The 22,306-nt window shown below is 35.7% G+C and overlaps 1 protein-coding gene across 2 annotated transcripts; it reads right to left on the reverse strand.

Moving 5' to 3' along the window:
• Window positions 1–1,780: 1,780 nt before the first annotated feature.
• On the reverse strand, window positions 1,781–16,755 carry LOC125825333 (NADH-cytochrome b5 reductase-like protein). 2 transcript variants are annotated; one of them, XM_049504680.1, is made up of 13 exons: window positions 16,525–16,755; window positions 15,094–15,124; window positions 14,430–14,505; window positions 10,494–10,553; window positions 10,270–10,320; window positions 9,096–9,150; window positions 8,909–8,979; window positions 8,757–8,808; window positions 7,230–7,307; window positions 6,567–6,656; window positions 6,369–6,482; window positions 2,090–2,158; window positions 1,781–1,996 (listed from the first exon to the last, which is right to left on the reverse strand). In XM_049504680.1, exons 1-13 carry the CDS (start codon window positions 16,678–16,680, stop codon window positions 1,940–1,942), a joined length of 960 nt encoding a protein of 319 aa, XP_049360637.1. In that variant the 5' UTR covers window positions 16,681–16,755; the 3' UTR covers window positions 1,781–1,939. The 2 variants fall into 2 exon arrangements, with proteins under 2 accessions (XP_049360637.1, XP_049360636.1); XM_049504679.1 differs by having other exon boundaries at window positions 15,082–15,124.
• Between the last annotated feature and the right edge of the window lie 5,551 nt (window positions 16,756–22,306).

A 22,306-nucleotide genomic window follows, 5' to 3' on the forward strand; every position in this document is an offset into this window, starting at 1 on the left:
TTTTGGGACATTGGTGCCCCTGCCGTACAAAAACTAGAGCATATATACTCTTAATACTAACGGACATACACGTGTCATAATCTTATTCACCGATCCAACATTTATTAAATATCTGATGGAAGGATAAGATTGTGTCACGTATCCCTATTTAGTCTTTTGTTACAGTGAAGGGCATATATGCTCTAGTTTTTAGACGGCAGGGGCACCAAGTCCCAAAAGTATGATGGAGGGTATCTGCATGCCATTTACGATAGTTCGGGAGGTATATTTGTCTTTTTCCCCTTTAATATCCCCCAAGTTTTAGCCTATTTTTAATAGAGAAAATTCGTGGTTAAGTAAACTTATACTACTTAATTACTCATCATAGCTATAGTTTGCTATAATTATCACTCGCGACTAACATTATACATTAATTACGTGGGCTGACTTCGAGTTTGTATAATTAGCCATGCTTGTATATGTATAATTCGCCAGAATATACAAATACATATGTATAATATACAATTATCTAACTGATATACATATACAATTCATCTCTCTCCCACTCTCTGCCTTCTCTCGCTCGCCTCTCTCCTCCTTCTCCCAATCTCGCTTGCCATATATACAAATGCATATGTATAATATACAATTATCTAACCGTTATACTTATACAATTCACCTCTCTCCCACTTTCTGCCCTCTCTCACTCGCCTCTCTCCTCCCTTTCCCAATCTCGCTTGCCATATATACAAATACATATGTATAATATACAATTATCTAACCGATATACATATACAATCCACCTTTCTCCGATTCTTTTCCCTCTCTCTCGCCTCTCTCCTCCCTATAACATGTAGTTACGAATTGTAATTATCAAACTGTAGCTATGGAGAGTAATTAGGCTATTTTTGAGTGGCTATATGTGAAAGTTCCTCTTTTTAATATTTATTTTATCCATAACTTTGTGGAATGTTTAGTCACCTTCCTCTATGTTAAGTAGAAACAATAAATTCATGAGAGAAGGTGAAAAGAAGATTGATCATTGTCTTGTTCAGTCCAAACATCATCGTAGCTAAATCAAAATCTTTGTTTATTTTTTCGAACTAAATCAATCTAATGAAAACAAATGACATTGCAAGAAAAGAATTTAATCTTGTCACATGTGAAATCGAACAAACTAAAAGATTGAAGACGAACCATAAACATGAAGGATTATTAGTGCTCCATGTAGAAAGAAGATTTTGAACGTAAACTCAAATATAAAGGATTATTTTGGACTTTTTCTCCTCATTATGGAGTGGAATCTGTACAACACACTAGAGTCGCACTAGAAGTTTTTATCAACCACCAACGACGAATGTAGTAGACATTGCTGAAGCTAATAAACTAGGACCACCAAGATATAACTCTTTTGTTTACACATGTTTCTACTTTTGTAACTGCTCCCGCTAGTCTACTTCCCTTATCTAACACTACTAGTGAGATGAACTCGATGAAGTATCTTGATGACAGGAAAAAAAAAACAGTTTGCGGCAATACAGAAAACATCAATCTGGTACTTTAAGTCCACCCATTTGTTCCTTTCAGCAGCTTTTCAAACCCAAAACAACAGAAAATGAAAGAGCATAATATGATCATACAGTATCAATAAGACAGTACCATATTGCTTTCTGTCCACATGTTGCAATATAAATGATATAAAAGAGAAACTTACCTCCGCAAAATTCAGTTACTACTAGGTCAACAAGTGTGGACAGATATCAATTTTTTCATTTTTTCCCAAGACGAGTATTTTCTAGAAGTTCCAAAAAAATTCTCACTTCACACAATCTATACAAGGACATACGGAAAACTTCATGAAGACTCATCCAAAGCCTTGCTTTATGTTGTAGTATTGTGCTTCTTCAAAACAAGCCTTTTATTCAATGAAAGGTAAGGGAACACAGAGTTAACAAACTGATTAAAATTTGTAAACCATGTTCTCTGTAAAGCCCACATCCTTGAGTAGTCCCGTTAGCTGTGACAAAGTAAACATAAATATCATTAGAGGCAACCACAGAATACTAACAAACAGAAAATTAAATTCTTTTCGCTCTATGGAATAAAGTACCTCGCCTTGCTCACGAGGATTTGGCTTTTCCCCAGATAAATGTCTTATCATCCCAGGAGGGCCACATACCTGGGAGATCAACAGAAAGTTCCAATTATTCCCATGATAAATCTCGAGTCATTTCAAAACAAATTCAGAAAATCAGTAATCCTTCTTGCACTGCATTATTCTTGTAGTGTACCACATATTGTTTGCCCTAACCCAGTTACTCAACGCCACCAACTATTCAATAGCAGTCCCCAACCCCACCCCGCAATAATCATGAACAGCAAAATACTACAATACTAAACCAACTACCAGCTACAGTTATTCAAGTTACCACATATACTGGAGTACCTTGAGTGTTGCATGTGATTTCTGTTATAACAATCAAGCCACCAAATTAGTTTTTGAACATACAGTTTAGTTCAACCTTTATTTCTTCTTTGCATCAGCACCCTGTTTTAGTAGTTAGATATTACTGATGTCAGAATGTTAATTGCACGGGTCCTTTCCATAGAATTCTATGTTCTATATAATCTGTAATTAGTATCACTGGGAGTACAACAAAATGAATGAAACATCTATTTTCTCTTCATTTTTCTTTGCCAAATCCCTTCTTACTCTTCTCCATCTCCTGTAAGTTTAGCCCTGTTGAGGTGCAATCATGACAAATGGTATTAGTCGATGCACCTCAGCATTCACTCCGCTGCCCTGTACAATAAAGCTTCTGCTTCTAATTCTCTTCCTCTATTTCACCTTCATTGCTAGGCTTGGCAACAAATCGAGCCAACTTGGGGTTTGGCTCATCTCAGCTTACGTCAAAATTTGACTCGACTTGGCTCGGTTTGGTCAAAAGCTCGCTCTGATCAAGCTTAGGCTTGATTCAACTCAGTTGGCTTGCTCTAGTCATATAATGATTATTTTAAAATAAAATATCATCCATTAAGCTTAAATAAATTAGCAATATGTCAATTTAATAATTATTAGTTAATTTAATAAATTTATAATTTTGTACTTCATTAATTCATTTTTATGCATATCGTTATATAAGCTACTATATGGGTGGTGCAAAGTGTAAAAAAAAATAGGAATTAAAATCAATGAGACTTAATATCATACAATTTTTTCTGAATTAATTGTTGCTTCTTTTTTTTCTGCCTCAAAGTTCTATTCTATGTTCAATTTTTAAGTTAACCTCATTTGAATTTGAGTTCTAATTTAAACTAATAATGTACATAATTTAATGACACCTGAATGCAATTACCAATTTAAACTAGCTATATTATATTTCTTTTTTTTTTTAGAAAGTTAACATTTTATAGACAGCACTACACCAATGGTACAGCTCGGACTCAAGTGCAGGTATCCAAGACAGATGCGAATCCAAGAGTTGGATTCAGCAAAATCTAAATTTTATGATTCGGGGGTACAAATCCGAGTATGGATACGGGTGCAGGGATTCGGCTAAAAGGATGTTATATATATATATATATATAAACAACTGCATAAAATACCACTAAAAAAATTTGTGAAATATATATAATGATTAATTGCATATTTTGGTACAATTGCATACAATATAAAAGGAGTGTAACTGTTAAAAGAAGAGAGAATATTTAGTGATTATTCAATTAATTTGGTTAATTAATGAAGTCAGTAATCTGCCGACCCAATTGTACACAGCTGTGGCATCTTTTATTTACTAATTAATCACAGTAGTTCTTTTTTTAAAAAAAAAATCTTTCTTTAGTGTGTTTAGTTTATTTAATGATCTGCTATGGTACAACTTTACACAACGACTACCAAAGAAACCCTTCGTCTCTGAGTTCTTTTTCAAGAAAAAGCTCTGTACTTTTTCAACAAAAAACGTCTCTTCCTCCTCTGTGCTTGAATCCTTTGTACTTTTTCAAGCTTCTCCTCTATACTTTTTCAAGAAGCTTCGCCAGCTCCACCTCCTCCAGATCTGAAGACGTTGCCGACAATTTTTTTCTCAACTCCGGTCAAAGTGCCCGGATCGGATTGACTGAATCCGACACTCACCCCGCATCCGTCCCGGTGTCGCGTCGAGACGGGTTCGCCTCCGAAAATGAAGAGTCCGCGCAACTTAGCATGGGACTATACTTCCAATGTCCATACAACAACATACCCAGTGAAATTCCACTAAATGGTGTCTAGGGAGGGTAGAGTGTACGCATATCAAACAAGAGTCTTGGTTGATCACACCATCTTCTTGAATTCATCTAGTGGGTCTAGTTTAAGCTTTGAGGCATATGTGTACAACCAAATATAACCCTTAGCATATATAATTTTCTTAAGGTCTTAGCTCATTAGTCTATGAAAGATGTTGATGAAAACTTTGTGAATTATGAGAAAATTCTTATGTTTTCTATTGAACCTCTCTTGAATTCTTCAAATAATTCAAGTATGAGTTCAACATTTCTTCTCCCTTAGGTTGAATTGCTATTTCATAGGTCTAACGTTTGATACACTTGTGCTTGACTAGGAACGATAGGATTAGGAGGATATCCGCCACTAGCCAAGACTCCGCCCCATACAACAAAACCGATTCAACCACCACTCTATAGAACTTACCTTTTAAGTTTTGATGGTACTCTCTTGTCACACAAGATGTCGGATGCAAGCCCCCATTTCATCCATGTTGCACCATTATGATTTGTGACATCATCAAATCTCCCCATTTCCTTGGATCAAGGAGCCCAGATACTAAAATCTTTCTCTCTTGGCGAGAATTTGTGTATCAAGTATCACTTCCACGCCTGCCTCATGAGTCACACTACTGAATTTACACTCCAACTACTATCTTGTTCAACTCAACCTGAACTCTTTAAGACTCCAAAGTCTGTCTCCATAACTCATACAGGATCTTCATCAACAAAATCATCCCAAAAATTAATGAACTAAAACCAAACGACTATTTATAGTAAGGGTTACATTGGGGTCTACAGAAATTACCCAAATTTCCCCCCAAAGCCAAACCTAGACATAAATAGAATTCAAGAAGATGATGCGAAAAGTCAAGGCTCTTGTGTGGTCATTGTCTTCTCCTTTGGCAACCTACTTTACTCCTTTGTGCATATTTATTCTCTTAATTCTTGGTCTACTCATTGTAAATATCCATTTAAGCATGTTAATGACTTTTGAAACCTTTGTTCAATGCTCCTTTAATGCACTCCCAAGTTCTTGATGATCTATGTTGCGCAGACCCTTCAAAAATGTCAACCGGGGTATGTCAGATACTCCAAAGGTACTGGATTTTGAAGAATCTGACACAGGTGCAGCAAGAATTTTGGGATAGTCCAAAGTAAGGCTGGGCACCGGACCGGGTTGTACCGATACCGTTCCGATCCAGTAGTATTAAAGACGGAATGGGATACATTGAACCGGTATGTTCATCCCGATTCTGGTCCGTGAAATTGGATTGGTTTTTTTAATTTTTGTCATTGTTTTATACTTTTATTAACATTTCTTTTTTGTTTATTTAATTTTTTAAAATTACAAACTTAATTCATCAACTTCAAATAATATAAATCTAAAAAACTTTAAAATTTATAAATTTAACAAATTACAAACTTAATTATTTAAGTTACAAGTTATAACTTATAACTTATAACATATAAACTTCAAAAGATTCAAATCTTGAAAACTTATAACATAAACTCAAAAACTAAAAAACTTTATTAAACTCAACTTACAAACTATAAGTAAATTTTTTTTAAAAATATCTTAAAAATAAACTTAAGTAAAATTACAAATAAACATCATAAATTTCAAAACTTAAATACTTTATAAACTATTAAACTTAGAAAAATAAAAAAACATTAATATTTTCGTAATTCAAAATAACTAAAAAAAAATTATTATTTTTTGAAATAGCTATATGTGTCGCCCCGTTTATCCCTAACGGTCCATTCCGGTCTGTTCCGGTTCTATCCCGGTATATAGTGGGACGGGACGGAACCGAGTTTCCATCCCTATAATTCCGGTCTGATTCATCCCGGTACCGGTCAACAACCCGGTCAAACCATTCCGGTCCGGTGCCCAGTCTTAGTCCAAAAAACATAGTTGATGATTAGAAGAAAGCTTCCAAGTCCATAATAGCCACTTTGGGTGCAATCAATTGTATTCTCAATGTTGAAGAAAAAAACTTGTTCAATCAGTACATTGTCCTTGACCAGATAGCAAAAAAGCAAATGTCTAAGCATGAAAATGTCATACAAGAAATTGAACAGCTTGGCCTTAGAGGCACTGACAATTTAACCTCTTTCAGAAAACTTACAAGAATAAGTGTATCATCACCAGGCGGAGGTAATCCTTTCACAATCATGTCCTTTGATACGTAACCTATGCCGCCTCTCCAATCATTGGTTGGATTATCTACAGTGTAAAATACCTGGATATTCCATAGAGCACATGTTGGTTTAATCAGGAAAGAGAGGGTAGAAGAACAATATTTTGTATTAAACTTTGCAACTACCTTGAGATTCGGATGGGTGTCTGCAAGTACATCTAGTTTCTTCTTTAGCAGTATGTCATCAGGTGACAAATTAGCATAAACCAATGAGACCTGAAAAGTAAAAAAAGGCCCATGAGCGTTCGTTTACATGTTATTAAAGGAAAACTAGCTAAGACACATCAGGGGCAAATGCTTCCAGCAAAGTACATCTTGCCTGCTGGGTCGAATTTGGTCAGTTAAGTTAGATTTGGTCAATTCAGTTGGCTTTCAATTAATCGAGTTCAATTTAATAAGGTCACTCAATAGATTACTGACCTGATATAGTATCAATTACTTTTCAGTTTGGCCTCTTTGGACATAATTGATTGCTTCATATTACAAACTTTATTTGCCTAAAATTTGTAGAAATTAACTGCCCCACCTTCACACTACTTAATTACAATATTTAAATGGTAGATCTAATAATTATTTAGAATATATAAATAGGAATGTTTTTGTAAAGCTAATGTTCTTTTCGAATTAGAACCCGAAAAATCAAAATCTTGAAAGTGAAAAAAACAACAGAAACTGAAAGACTTTCAATCCGGTTGATTCACTTGGTAAGTTCCAAAGTGATGCATAACCCTACCATACTGACTTGTGGTTGTGGATGACACAGCACAAAATATTGGATCAAATCAATACCTGAGTATTATCATCGGGGTTTTTAAGAATGGCCTCTATCACCTGGAGCATAGGAGTGATGCCACTGCCCCCCGCAATCTGTCATTGGAAGAATGAGTTTGAATTCTATTATATTTAAGACCAGATACACATGAATAGATGCACAGAACAATTCCGCCCTAATCGATATCTGATAGAAATATCTACTGAGAATTGTAAGTAAACTGCACTAGGTAACCGAAATCTGATAAAGCTAAATAACACCTACATATTTCAATCAAAAGAACCTTAATGCTCATATTCATAACACAAGCCTTATCAAGCAGAGATCCTAGATTTCTGGATATTGTCAAGTCATCAAACATGATGATTCACAGGTAAAGTTGAGTTCTGTTATCTACAAGCAGCGTATAACTAGACTTAACAAATAGTTCTTTAGAACAGGTTCTTACAAGCACCCCGTTGTCAAAAAAGATAAAAGGTTATTATCAGCAGGAATTGTTTTTTCTCAATTCTCATCAACAGCTCAATTTGTTAATAAGGTATAGTGATAACAAAATTAGCCCTTAAAGACATGATCTACCCAACCTGCCCAACTTTGGGCGGGTTAATGACCCACTAATTTATTAGCTTAGCCCATTGTGACCCGCTCAATTCAGCTGATCCAAACATTGGGCAGATACATAGCCTTAATCAACTGATGAGGAATCTGTCAACATTTTTATAGATTTTTCTTTTGTTTCATATGTTATATAAAGCCATAATAAAGGGGGGAAAAGATATTAAGCAAATAACAAGAAAACAAACAAAGAAATTAAAAAGCACATTGGATTACGACCCATTGTTCGGCCCATTTCAACCCAAGTAACCTTAGGGCGGGTTATTGACCAGCCCATTTATTAACTTAAGACCATTTGACCATGCCAAATTTAGCCAAATACATCCATTTGACACCCCTAATAAAGTAACATCACCAGTTAACAACTATGAGCAGATTAACTTGGTTTACATGTACCGTAGTTGCACCAAGCACATAAATCAATACGATCTAACCAATATAAAAGCTTCTGTTTCTTTTTTATTTTTTGGGTTTTATATTCACAGTTACGTTTTTCTATTTGTATGGAAGATTAATTCCTCTTCTTCACAAGTTTCACATCTCTTGTAATCAGCATGAGTTCTATGTTTTGATGACATCATTTTTAATGAATGTGGCCTAAATGATGCCATTTATTCAAAGCTGGGCTGAATATGAACATGAACAATATGCCTTCCACCACTTTCAACTTTCATGAAGTACAGTATTTCTTTGGTGTTTTGCCTTTGTTAACAAGCATAATGAAGGGGAGGAAACAGCAGAAATGAGTGTTATCCAATTGAAAGCACTAAATCTGCCAAGTACTCTGCTTGCACAAAATTCATCCCAGCAAAGTGAGTTATATCTACATAGCTTCCTAATTTTACCATGAATTAAGAGTTTCAACCTGATCATATTGTACTCTTTTTAAATAGCAGCGTCACAGAGAACACTTAGATGCAAGCTCTTACCATGCCTATATGTTTCTTCATGTTTGAACTGTAACGCAATTTCTCAATGGGCCTGCACAAATTAAACGCCATTATTGACTTGTAAACTACAAAGAACAATAAAGTAACAAAAGAAAGATCTCTGCTAGAATGTACTAAGTTGTATCACAGACCCTTTTACTTCAAGTACATCGCCCGGTTTTAGTCTTGCAAAATGCTGGCTCATTTTCCCTTCTGGATAAACCTACAATATTTACAAAGTTTCCAAAAAACATTGTAAAAGAAAAGCAAGTTAATGAGCATGTTTTGCCAGTTAGATCAACAGTGAGGTAAACTAACGTAGAAAAACTAAAAGCATACCTTAATTAACAAATCAAAGTATCCCTTGGCTTCTGGATCAGATATAGGAGTATAACTGAAAACAGGAACATACTTCAGGAGATTTCGTACTGCTCAATTTAGAGCATCTTGTAATATTCCAAAAATATGAAGGAGCATTCAAGAGAAGATTTTGCCCATTCAGGAGAAGAGATGAATTCTCTTGACACGGATTACTATGGAAAGTAGGTACACAAAAGAGGAGATAATGGAGTAGGGGAAAAGCATATGGATGTTTCTTTTTGGTTTAATTAACTTGAAATTCATAATACACAAGGGTGGTGGCTTAGAAGTCAATAAAAAAGGAATTGACCATGGAAGACCAAGATTCAAATCCCAGCAGATGGAAAGAAGGCTTGGTGAATTTTTCCTATTTGTCTAACCCTTGGTGGTAAAAGTCACCCAGTACATCTATGGGTATAAGGTAGTAGATAATCAGTGAAACAGTGTAGGTGCAGGCAAGCTAGCCTAGACACTAAAGCATATTATCTGAACAGAGTTACTTCCTCTCCCAATCAAAGATGTAACCTTTTTCACTTTTTATTAGAGAAAAGGTATAATTTTGGTAATTAAAGTTATTATCCACATAAAAATGTAAGGAAGTAAAGACGGTTTTAAGTTCATACAGCTAAAAAGAAGTTAATTAGCATTCAAATGGATAAAATAGTAGAACTGTGAAAAGAAGAGAAAATGTTAGAAAAAACTGCTTGATTTTTCCCTCAAAAATTATTACGGTTTAAATAGTGGTGTCCACGTGTTCTTTTTTCCTGATACTGTGGTGTCAGGGTCAGCTTGCGCGCACCTCGACTAATTCCACGGGATACCTACCACCAACAACAAGAACCAGTTTACTCTATCCACCAATGCTAGCAAAAATGGGAAGAGATCACTTAGTGTTTTGTCTCTGCAGGGATTTGAACCTAAAGGCTAAAAACTCATGGTGCTCAACTCATTTCATTTACCACTAGGTCATACCCTTGTGTGTTGACATCCACATGTTCTAATTACATCATAATTACCGGAAGAGCAACAATCTAAATGATCCTAACTGATGTATACTATTACAAGATCCTAACCATATTCACAAGATGCTAAGAAGAACTAAACATGAAAAGGGAAAAGGCAAAGAAAGAGAAATTATAACAGTGAAACTTACGGCCGAATGGCATATTTTGGTTTTCCTTCAGCATTTTCACCCATTGGTGCCCTAAATGAAAAAGTGTATCAGTATGATAGAATGTCAGAGTAATGATAAGAAACCATATTCTCATAATTCTTTTGATGAAGCCTATATTCTCACTATTCTTGTAACACAACTTCCAAACTTTCTTACGTTACAAGCACACGATGGAAATGATATTTAATTATAATGGAACTTACCTCGTAAGAATGCAAGATGCAATATCAAGACCTAACTTTGAAGAAGGATCAAATGAAAACCTAAAATATTGGAGGAAAGAAAGAATAGATCAATATCGTAATCAAACAATGCAGCATTGACTGCTCTCTGTATACCTGAAAATTACAAAACTTAAAAAGGGATTCTTAGTGATATAACCAAATAACAGACTCAACTTTGGAGGCTTAAGTCTAACTACCATCTAAATTGGATACAGGAGAACTTTATTAATAACTGCAGTGCAAAGTCTACCCAATTCTAACATAGAAGCCCAAAATGATCTATTTGGTAACTAACACAACAAATGGAAACGAAAGCAAAATTACATAGAAATCCACTTATCTCCAAAGCAGCAGAGACAAGCAATGGAAACCAAAGCAGAGGTTTTATTTTTCTAACCAAAGCACTAGCATGGTCTAAATGTTAATTATAGTAATCCCCCTCCCATAAATCCAAAAAAAGACTAGAAAGGAATATTAAAGTTGCCCAAATTGCCCTTAAAATGTTAAATGACCTTAATACCCTTTCATTATATATACATTATTCCATCAACACATGATGAATATTATTTGTCTCATAATGTTGCTAAGTATTTTTCACTAATATTAATTATAATAATAACTACTTAATGTTTTGTTTTCTTGCAAACATTTAGTACTCTTTGAATTAGAATCTACATTCATTTAGTTGTTTGCTTTGGGATATTCAAATGGAATACTAAAAGTTATATTTATAGACAAAAAGATCAAACCCACTAAATATGAAGCATCTCAAAATAGTAGTGAATGGAGGCAACAGAGCTAAAAGGAGAGACTTAATTCTTGATATGTTTATAATCCTATATTTAGTGATGCCAAACTCTGGCTCTCTATCATCTCATCTCTGTATTTCTTTTGTGAGAGATGGACAACTGGAACATGAGAGCAGTATAAGAGCCCTTGAACCCATCAAAACAAGGTGCTTCAGTTATTACATGATAATATTTCAGTCGCAAAATGATTCAAACAAAGATCAGATTGAAAGTCATAAGGTTAAAGAGTGAGGGTTCATGTAGATATATAGAAGCTGTCAGAACCAACTCTATCACCAATGGGCTTAATTGTCTACTATTGAGTGGTCGTCATCAAATATAATTTCCACTTTGGAATCTGATTTTTCGTCAAATTGTTCAAATGAAGTTGGTCTATATTGATCAGATATCCATTCCAACTCCTTAAATACTCTCTTATAGCAACGAACATAAGAGCATCACTGCATTTGCTCTCAGTCCCTCCGCTCATAGTTCAAAAGTTAGAGATGGAATTACAATAGACGGAAGTTACTGTAGTGTTGATGAATCTATAAGCCTTTTACCATTGAAGTTATTTCCAGAAAGGTATTAGGATTAAGAGTTGTAACAGAGGAAGTAGGACTTATCTAAGGTAATTTTTAATATGTGAAAGATAAATTGAGTTGAGGAAGAAATTCATGTGTCGTCCAATGCGTATTTTAGATTTTATCATATTATGCTATTAGTATATCTTTTATGGATGTCAACAAGCTAGCTTAAATGTCACCAGATATTTGTTCGTTTTGTTGCTTCTCTTTAAACTTTCTTGAATCACAACCCAATGCGTAAAGAGCTCATGTAAACTTTGTCTAATTAAATTGGACATTTATTTTATCTCCCTTTAAGAAAATACCTCCGACTCTCCGCAACATTTCACATAGTAAGTATTTGTTAGTCGAAGGAAGAAAGAACCATGAGCAAAACAGTATGGCCATGTTATATGCCACTTGAACAACATAAACATTTATTGCAAAGAAGCTTAAAACATTGCTTCACACTATCATAATTGTGGTGTTCCTCATGCTAAAGATTTTGTTCCATCTTTTTGTGTAGTCTTGTTACATTCAAGCTTTGCCATTTCAAGTTATTTCGTCAAAAGAATCATCTGGTCATAGAGGATCAAAATACCAGTGGGAGAAATGTAAATCCATATATCAGAATCACAACAAGACATCTGAGAACTTCTTTTTTGAAATAGACATCTGAGAACTTCTTTTGAAAAGAGTTTAACTAGATAAGTTGAATAGGATGTTAAAAATTGCTTGTTACTGCTGATTTACCAGAGTAATAAATAGTTTAGTTGTAGGAGTCATCTTTGTTTAAATTCAAATTCAGTTAAATTCAAATTCAGTTAGAAAAGATTAGTTGAGATATTTTAGGTTTTGAATTTTAAAATATGCAGATCTTTTATTTTAAGTTGGCTATTTAAAGCCCTCTATGCTTAATAAAATTCTACAAAGATAATTTCAATCACATCATTTTTGCTGCTCCAACATCTTTGAAAAACAACAGCAGTATCAAGAGTCTCATTAGTCTTACCGCATCTATGAATTCATCTAAAGAACCATCTTCAAACTATTTTTAACCAATACCAGTTTTTAACCTATTTAACAAATATTAATTTTTAACCTATTTCTCAAACATGCCAAGCAGTGATCTCTTTCTGAATGCCTCATTAATTTTCACTGATGAGAACTATCAAATTTGGTCACCAAAATTGAAATCATATCCCGACACCTACGATTTATAGGATGTTGTGATGAAAAAAAAATTCTTCCAACAATTTTTTGCAAATCATATAATTGTCCAGATTAAAACACTTTCAGAAAAACTTTCAAACAAGATAAGGTTATTGAGGATTTTTGTGAACAAAACCAAAAGAAAAAAGAAGAAAGAGTCATGTTAAGAAAAGTGTGTTTAGAGTCATGGAATTGTATAATATCTTTCTTCTTTTGGCGTAAAGAAGTAGGTTTAGAGGATATAGATCAGTTTGTAGATTTATTAAGATCTCTGTAAGTATCTTGTATTCTAGTTGCTGTTTTTTTTTTATCTAACACTTTTTGATGGTGTCCAGCATGTCCTTAATGCTGAGGAATACACATTTACCAGTTTCAAAAAGAGAAAAGAAAAGTGTGCAAGTTCAAAAGCAGTCAAAAAGAATTCATCATCAACAGCCAAAGTAGAAATTGAAGAGAAACAATTTTTTTTTAAATTGCAGCAAATAAAGCAAAGGAGTGTTGAAAATTTCTTCTGTTACTCTTGATTTACCATAATAATAAGTAGTTTAGTTGTAGGAGGAGTCTTTGTTTAAATTCATTCAAATTAGTTAGATAAGATCAGTTGAGATATATTTTAGGTTTTGAATTTTAAAATATGCAGATTTTTTGTTTTTTAGTTGGCTATTTAAAGCCCTCTATGCTTATCAAAATTATAGAGTGACAATTTCAATCACTTATAATATTTTTCCTGCTCAACATAGGACATACAGATATCAATTTTTGAAACTGACATTTTTATTTTATTTCATATATAAGCAACATTGGTTTTAATGATGTTTATATGATTACTAGTACTGCCTACACCCGTTGCCATAAATACTATGTTGCTTAGACTCTTCAAATTGGAGAATCCGATACAGGTGCGGCATCAAAATTGAAGAGTCGGCGCAACTTACCAAAAATATATATCCACCATCTGGTTACCATGCATTTCTATGAGTTAGGATCTAGTTTATAATTAACGTCAGCAACCCAGAGCCAATCTAAAACATCATTTCATTGAGTTATATGCACCAGAACTTCAGAGGCAGAATTACCTTATCAATTCTATTTCCAAAAGCTGAACTCCACACATTCAACCACCTTCGGTAGATACAAATGGGCTAGAAAGTTTTATTTTCTATGAGGTAATTGGTGTAAGACCACTGATCCAATAGTAACAGTGGTAGAATAAACTCCACTTGCCGACAGAATTTTCAAACCAGACAGGCCAGGTTTAGTTCACAGGGAGGGTCAACATTGAATGAGTAGTGTCACTACTAAAGCGTTAAAGCCATAGTTATAAAATAACAACGAAAGAAAAAAATAACCTGAATAGATGACTATTGTGGCTAACTGGAGCTCGATCTTGCAGCTTAAATTCAATCCATTTATCAGGATTTAGAGCTGAAAATGAAGGAGGCAACAGTAAAATTGAGTTAGTTCCTTATTTTAACTTTAACAACTGTCACAATTAAACAAATCTTCCAATGTTCTAATGTTACTGAAGCACTTAAACTGGACATCAAAAAGCATGAACTCAAAGAGAAGTCTAAACGGGAGAGGGAATATACACAGATTCATGAAATAGAAGAACTCACATATATCAATAAATTAGCTTATAAGCAGAGAAACCATGCAAATTCTCAGACAAAAGTATATACAAGTCATTCCTTCAACCTGTTACACCCAAAGAATTTTTTATATCTTATCTCTGGTTTTCCTTCATTAACTCATTTCAAATGATAGGACTTATAATTCATACATCAAAGTCTATGAAAATGAAAGCCCGCATTTTCAACTTCCCACATAACTGCATCCACAACTGCATCCACAGAAAACTTATATCACAGACCCTAAATCAAAATCAACACTGTTGGCTTAAACAGAAAGAGAGTTTTGATTGAGTTGGTGTTCCAACCAACTCTATGAATCTCTTGACAAAAGCATAAGCTTCAGAGAGGCATGAATAGAAAAACTAACCAACTTTTTTACCAGAATCTTCATTGATTTGCTCCAAGTACACCTGTATATTGGAAAATTTTCAGCTTTCTAATGAATGAAGTATACAGTAGAACAGCTAACCTTGAAGATGCCAAAATTTCTAAAATTAATCAATTAATGTAGGCACTCTGAAGTCACAAAAATAAAAATCATAAAGAAACATCATCCAGTATCTAATGAGCAATTACATGATGGTTCAACATCTATTCCCCAAAAGGAAAATGAGAAACAGATAATCTAAAGGCGTAAAACTAGGAGAATCTAATGATTTAACTTTCATTTCCGAATCAATTAAGGCGAAAGGGAAAATGCTCTCAGGCACTAGTTTCAAAGCAACACACTAAAGTTGCTTTTGAATTAGTGGTCTGACTCTGGTAGTCCTTCTGATCACCAGAAATCACTTCTCTTTATTTCTTTCTTGTGTTCAGATGGGGGGGGAGGGGGGACTCTCTTTCATTCAGGAGGCAAATCTTTCGAGTTAATAGATAACAGTGAAGATAGTGACAGATGGTTCCTATGGTTCGAGCGAGGTATCACATTCACAAGAAGAATGAAAGGTTGATGAGGAAAATATCAGATGGATATGCAAACAGATGATCCTTCAGGCTTCCCGCTGTTCAGGGAAAATATTCAGGAAACAGGGGAGGAAGATCCAAGCTTATTTGTATACGATGTACCAAAACTACAATGTAATGGCAGATACATTAGAGTAATCACCTGGGTCGGAGACAAGAAATCTACTATTATTATTCCAGAACAATTACAAACAGAGGCTGGGGAATGTTCCCTAGCTGAATGTTTGTTCTGTTTGGATAGAAAGGAATAGAAGATGTTTGATGGGGTTTCAACTCCCATCTCAATTCTTAAGGGTAGAGTCCGAGCAACATAGATATATTATTATCCATATGAGTCACATCTTTCAACTTTGAAAAGTGAAGTTTATTCTCTTCTCAATGTACTCTATCAAGTAGTAATATTTTTTTATAACAAGGAAATCCCGAGGACCTGTTGGAGAACAGTTTGAAACTCGATGTAAAATGAGTCTGTTCTTCTACCCTTCTCCACTTTAATACTAGCCTTTTGTGAGTTGCAGGGTTCGAACACGTGACACACATCTAATCCATACATCACACATTGTGATCTTACCCCTCACTAGGGCAATTATTGTGTTAATAGTGACAAAAGAAGATAGTCTGCCAATCACATAAATAAACAGAAGTATCAAATCATCATGAAGATAAAAATCAGCGAAAACAGGAAAAGATCTGACACAACAATTGGGCATAAATAAAATCGGGAGAACCCCACAACGAAAACTGTCCTGAAACATCCAAAAAATAAACACACATTACGTTTAAGCAGAAAATAGACGCTCAGATCACAACACGTTAAAATGAAATGAAATATAGATGTGAAGAATACCAAATTCGCAGAAGAATGGCAGTAATAATAAGAGACGCATCCAGCAACGGCTGCAATAGCTCCAAAGGGGAAGCGAGGATCAGCAAAATTTGACTTGGAATCGCCTCGAAATGCTACGGGTGCAGCCTTGGCTAGCTTCCTCAACAACGCTGTCATTTTCACTCTCTCTCTCTAGTCTCTTCTCTACCTGGGGAAGAAAAGGTTTAGGATTTTATGAATTGTGAAATGAGTGTTGGTTCTTTATTATGCTGAATCTAGAAAATGTAAATGCTCCCCAACTATTTTGGAGCAGATGTAGCACTTAAATATATACTTATTGAATTTAGTCATTTTAACTATTTAAAATTTGATCAGATTTGATTTTTTAATTATAATTAGTGGTTTTAATCCCTTAACTATACATATGCTTATTGATTTTAGTCCTTTGTGCATTCAAAAACATATCAAGTTTAGTATATGTCTATTTTTTTTTTATATAAATAACTTAGGTTTATATTAATGAAATTCATGCCTCCGTGAAATTAAATCTTTAACCTATTTTAAGTTTTCTCTCTCCTCGCTATTTTTTCGTCAAATTACTTTTGGAAAAAGAACCTTAACCTCAACAATTCAAAATAGAATTATTGAGGAAAGAAGATATAAGTCCTGATTTTCTCGTAAATTTTATTTTGAATTGTTGAGGTTAAGTCTTTTTTCATAAGAGTAATTTGAAGAAAAAGTAGCGGAGAGAGAGAAACGACTAAAAATATGGGATAAGAATTTAATTTCATGGATGCATGGGTTCCGTTAATATAAATCTAAGTTATTTGTATTAAAAATATAAACAAAGATCAAACTTGATGAGTATTTTTAATACTTAAAGGACTAAAATCGGTAAGTGTATAGTTAAGGGACCAAACCTGATAAAACTTGGAATAGTTAAAGGACTAAATTCGGTAAGTGTATAGTTAAGGGGCTATTTTAGACTTACTACAATAGTTCAGGGACAATTTGTGGCATTTTCACATCTTGAAACCTTGATTATTTTGGTGCTTAATGTAACACCTCGAAAATCAGACTTGGACTTTGCAGCAGAAAACAACAGAATTTGGTGAACCACGACAAGGTTCACAGACCGTGAAAGGAACCACGGTCCGTCGACCTGCCCGTGGTTCACACCCACCCAGAAGTGTTTGGACCACAGGACCCTTCATGGCCGTGGACCACGACATGAGTCGTGGGAAGGCTCAGGGAGGCTAGGCAGAAACCACCCAAGCTCAGGCCTCAGACCACGGACACCACCATGGGCCATGGTCTTGATGACGGGCCGTGGGAGGGTCCGTCGTCTTGAGCCAGTAGACCCCTAGCCCAAGTGAAGAACCACAGTGGCATTCACGGTCTATGGTCCTTCACACGGGCCGTGGTAGGGCTCGTGGATGGACTCCCCCAGAATCAGTAGCACTGGCCAAGAACCATGACCCACTTGACGGGTCGTGGTCCCCACGACGGATCGGCAGTGGCGCCGTGGTAGGCCCCCGTCAGCTTTTAAGTTAGGGTCATTTAGGTCTTTTTTCTATGTGTTGGAGCCCTTAAACTACGTCGTTTAATGCCTAAACTACGTTGTTTTACTCAGTCTAAGCCTAATAAATTAGTCAGACGTACCCAGAACCCTCATTCTCCAAAAATCATCCAAAGTTGGGGCAAAAAGAAGAGGAAAAGTCGACCGAACCTCCCAAGAACAAGCAACAATATCCTTCAAGGTTCAGCCCCGAAATCTAAAGGATTTCTCCGTGAATTTCGTCACCGGGTATGTGAGATTTCACTAGTGGATTCCTTTCATCCACTAGGTCCCTAGAATTCAGTCAGATTCTTAATTCTCCATATCTTGTATAGACCTAGGGTTTCTAAAACCTTGGAGAAATATTGTGATTTAGCTATTATAGTACTGTTAATCGAAATATCATGTTTTCTTGGAAACGTTGCTTAATTTCTTGCATGAAACTCAGAACCCTACTTTGTTTGAATTCTTTTAGTTCATGAATTATACTTGCTAGGTCAGTTAAATAGATAACCATGCTTCAGTATTCGAATGTTACATTATCAGTACCTAAATGTTGCATTCTCAGACTTGCATGTCAGAATATTGAGCTATCCAGTATTCCAGTTATGTTGTGTCAGATACATATTCAGTTGGTAGTAGGCTTAGTTGGGAGGTTCAGCGTACCCTCATAGTCCCAGAACTATGTGCCCCCGTAGGTTTATAAGTCCCCTCTGTTGGGCATCATATTTAGTGATCACGCCAATCAGGCATTTATACCCATGGCAATGTATATTGGGTCCTCTCGTTGGGGCATATACATCGGACTCCACGGTCATCTCACGTGGTTTTATGTCGGTTAATATTGCTCCCACAGTCAGACTCTTAGTGCATTTGACCATGTTTCAACTTTTATATCAATTTACAGTTCAACATGTTTTCTTCATGATTAGCACTTGATCATTGCATTCAGTTCAGTTCATTTCAGTTATACTTCGGTACATATCTATATCTTGTTCCATTTTATATCATTGCTCAGTTATACTTTGTTTAGTTCACATATATTTGTTCAGCTTAGTATTTATATCTGCATGTTTAGTACATTCCAAGTACTGACGCATACTCAGCGCTACATCCTTTTATGACGTATGTTCAGGTACTCAGCATCCAGATCACGCATAGATCATTCTCGGTCCGTATTCAACAGCTTCAGTGGTGAGTCCTCATATTTCTAGGACAACATACATGTTTTTCATTTGAATCTTCAGTTTTGTTAGAGTTAGCTGGGGCATGTCCCATTAACTCTAGTTAGAGGTTTTTCAGTCATAGTAATAGAATCAACTTAACTTGTTAAGTTTATCTTTCAGCCGTATTGAACTCTTAGTAAGTTTTGATATATTCAGATTAATTAGGTATTCCCCACTTTCAGTCATCTACTGTTTTAGCTTCCGTATAGTATATGTTTTACTCAGATATGTTATAGTATGGTTATTATATGCCAGACACAGGGTTAGCTTGGGGTCACTCGTGATCCTATGTCCCGTGTTACGTCAAGGAGGTAACCTCGGAGCGTTACAAACTTGGTATCAGAGCATTAGGTTCAAGAGTCTTAGGATGTCTGAAAGCTGCACTAAATAGAGGCTATTTCATGAGTGTGAAGTGCGCCACACCTATGAGAGAGGCTATGTAGTGTTCTAAGAAAAACTTATCTTCTTCTTTTCCAACTCGTGCTATAGAGTATGAACTCTATCTAACATCCTTCTAACTCGTACTCTTCACGTTTCGGAAAATGCCTCCCAGAAGAGTTTACGCAAGGAATTAGCTAGCATCTCCAGCAGACCCATTGAATAAGTAAGTCACGCATGCCGAGTTCAGGGTGCTTGCTCAGTCTAGCTCCACCGCACACTAACACTGCTACAACAAGAATCTAAGACTTTAATCAGATGAACCCTTAGGAGTTTCATGGGTCTAAGTCGGAAATAAGAGTTTCTCAGTGACATCCAAAAGGTAACAGACATTATGGGTGTCACTCCAGCCGAGAGTGCAGATTTAGCCGCCTATCAGTTGAAGGGAGTGGCCTACACTTGGTACCAGTAGTGGGAGGATTACAAGTCTTCTTTTTAGATGCTTATTGACACTTATAGTGACCAACGACACTAACCTACAATATGAGTTTCTACGATCGTCGATAATATAGTAACCCAACCAAGGGTTGGGGTCGTGTCCCAAGGGAGTGGTTTTGAGAATTAGTAGAAAAATAAAATTAAGTCCAAACTAGTCGTAGCTAAAGACATTAACGATTAAAAATATTGTAAATTAAAAGGGGTGACACAAAGGTGTCAAATATCCAACTGGGGTTTTTGTCACAAGTAGTAAAAAACAACAAAAATAATAAGAAGATCAAGTATGGGGACAAGTTCTTGGGGTGTTACCGCAATACAAGTTGAGATAAATCATTGGGTACATGCTTTCGATAGAAAATTTGCAAGATAATAGTAACTAGGCTAAGCTTTAGATGGAAATAAGTTCCCTCTCGGGCAACTTACCCCACTCACTCTCTCGAGCTGAGTGTTAGGATATGGGACTAGGGCTCACCCTCTCGGGCTGAACCTCATGTTGACCCACTCCTTAGGCCATCAGTCTAGCGGTCTTGGTTTCGTGACCTCCCTCTCGGGCAAGTCGAAAACACATGGGTGGTTTTGTATTTGCAACTACAAACCCATTAAATTAAACCACAACCACTAGGTGAAATCACCATTAAAATACATATATCCTATCAGCAAGCAAAACCCAACAACAATATCAACACATATTTGCTAAATCACACCCCAAGAATGGGGTTTTTTAGCCACACATCAAGACATAACAAAATACACCTAAAATGATACTAAAATCAAATGGGTATAAAGAATTAAACCTTGATTTAGCAAAGGAAGAAGAATGGAGAAGACCCACTTCCAACTTGGGGAAGATGAAATCCTTCTTTCTTCAAGTCTCCCAAAAACCCTCTCCAAACTTGAGAGAAAATATCCCAAAAAGTACTATTCTATTCTGGAAATTAAAATAAATGTTCGACTATTAAAAATTAATAACAAGTTTAGTATTTATAGACTTCAGAAAATAGTGCTGGCGGATCTTTCGGTGAGGTTAGTCAGAATCGCTGATTAAATCGGCGATTCACCCTTTGGTGTAGTTCGTCCTCGTCTTGCTCTAGCCTTTAGCATCGTCGTGCTCTATGTCATTGGGCGACCTAGTACTACTTCGCGGAATTATTCGGTGAAACGCCGACTGCTCCTTTCATCGCCTTCTTTATCCTGCTCCTTCAAGGCTTTGTGTACTGGAACAAAGGGCGGAGTGCGTCCCTTCGGCGAATCGCCAAGTGTGCTTGGTGATGCGCATGCTTCAGCTTCTTCGTTCTTTTCAGCCTTTTTGTTCCTTTTTGCGCCTAAGTGTCTATGCTTCCATTGAAACTTCAAATACATGAAACTTAAGAGTTTTCATCAGATATTGAGACAAACTAAGCATTTGAGGACACTATTCCTATCAAAATAAAACCCTAAATGAGTCCAATTTGTGGACTCATCAACACCCCCAACTTAAATTTTTGCTTGTCCTCAAGCAAACTCAAGTTCAGTCGTTCAACAAGGTGTCTCAAATAGTGCTACACAAGACTAAATCATGAATGCACACAACCAGACTCAAATTTACTTATGCAAGGATCAATTGTGTACTCAAAGATTCAAGTTGTGACACACTATTACCAAAGATTCTCATGCTCGCAATACTTACTACTTGTACAATCAAGCTCAACAGGAAGTATATAAATGCCCTCACATCAAAGAATGATTCCATATTCACACACAGAGGTTAATCAATTCAAGATCAGGAATCAGATGCAACGCTCACACTCAAAAAGAGGAACACAATGCATGTTTTTACCCATAGGTTTGCCCTTATTTTCCAATCGACTTTCGATTCGGCTTACTCAAGATCAAAAAGGTCTTTCTAAGGCTTGTAATGGGGATGAGTGCAAATGTATGGTCATTTAGGCTCAGTGACTTTTTCCTCGTGAGATGTGGTATTCTCAAGGCATTCCCTTCTTTTCCTTTATCAATTCTTTTTCTAGTGCTTCTAAGTCATCTTTTTATTCACCTCCATGGATTGTTTGGAAACCCAATTTCCTTGGTACTTTATTCCACAAATATATATATTTTTTCGAAGGGTTTCCATTGTTCTACAACACCAGGGGTTAAGGGGGACTTTTCT

This window comes from Solanum verrucosum, unplaced genomic scaffold (genome assembly GCF_900185275.1).
Source record: "Solanum verrucosum unplaced genomic scaffold, falcon-dt-bn FXZP01000051.1, whole genome shotgun sequence".
NCBI lineage: Eukaryota > Viridiplantae > Streptophyta > Magnoliopsida > Solanales > Solanaceae > Solanum > Solanum verrucosum.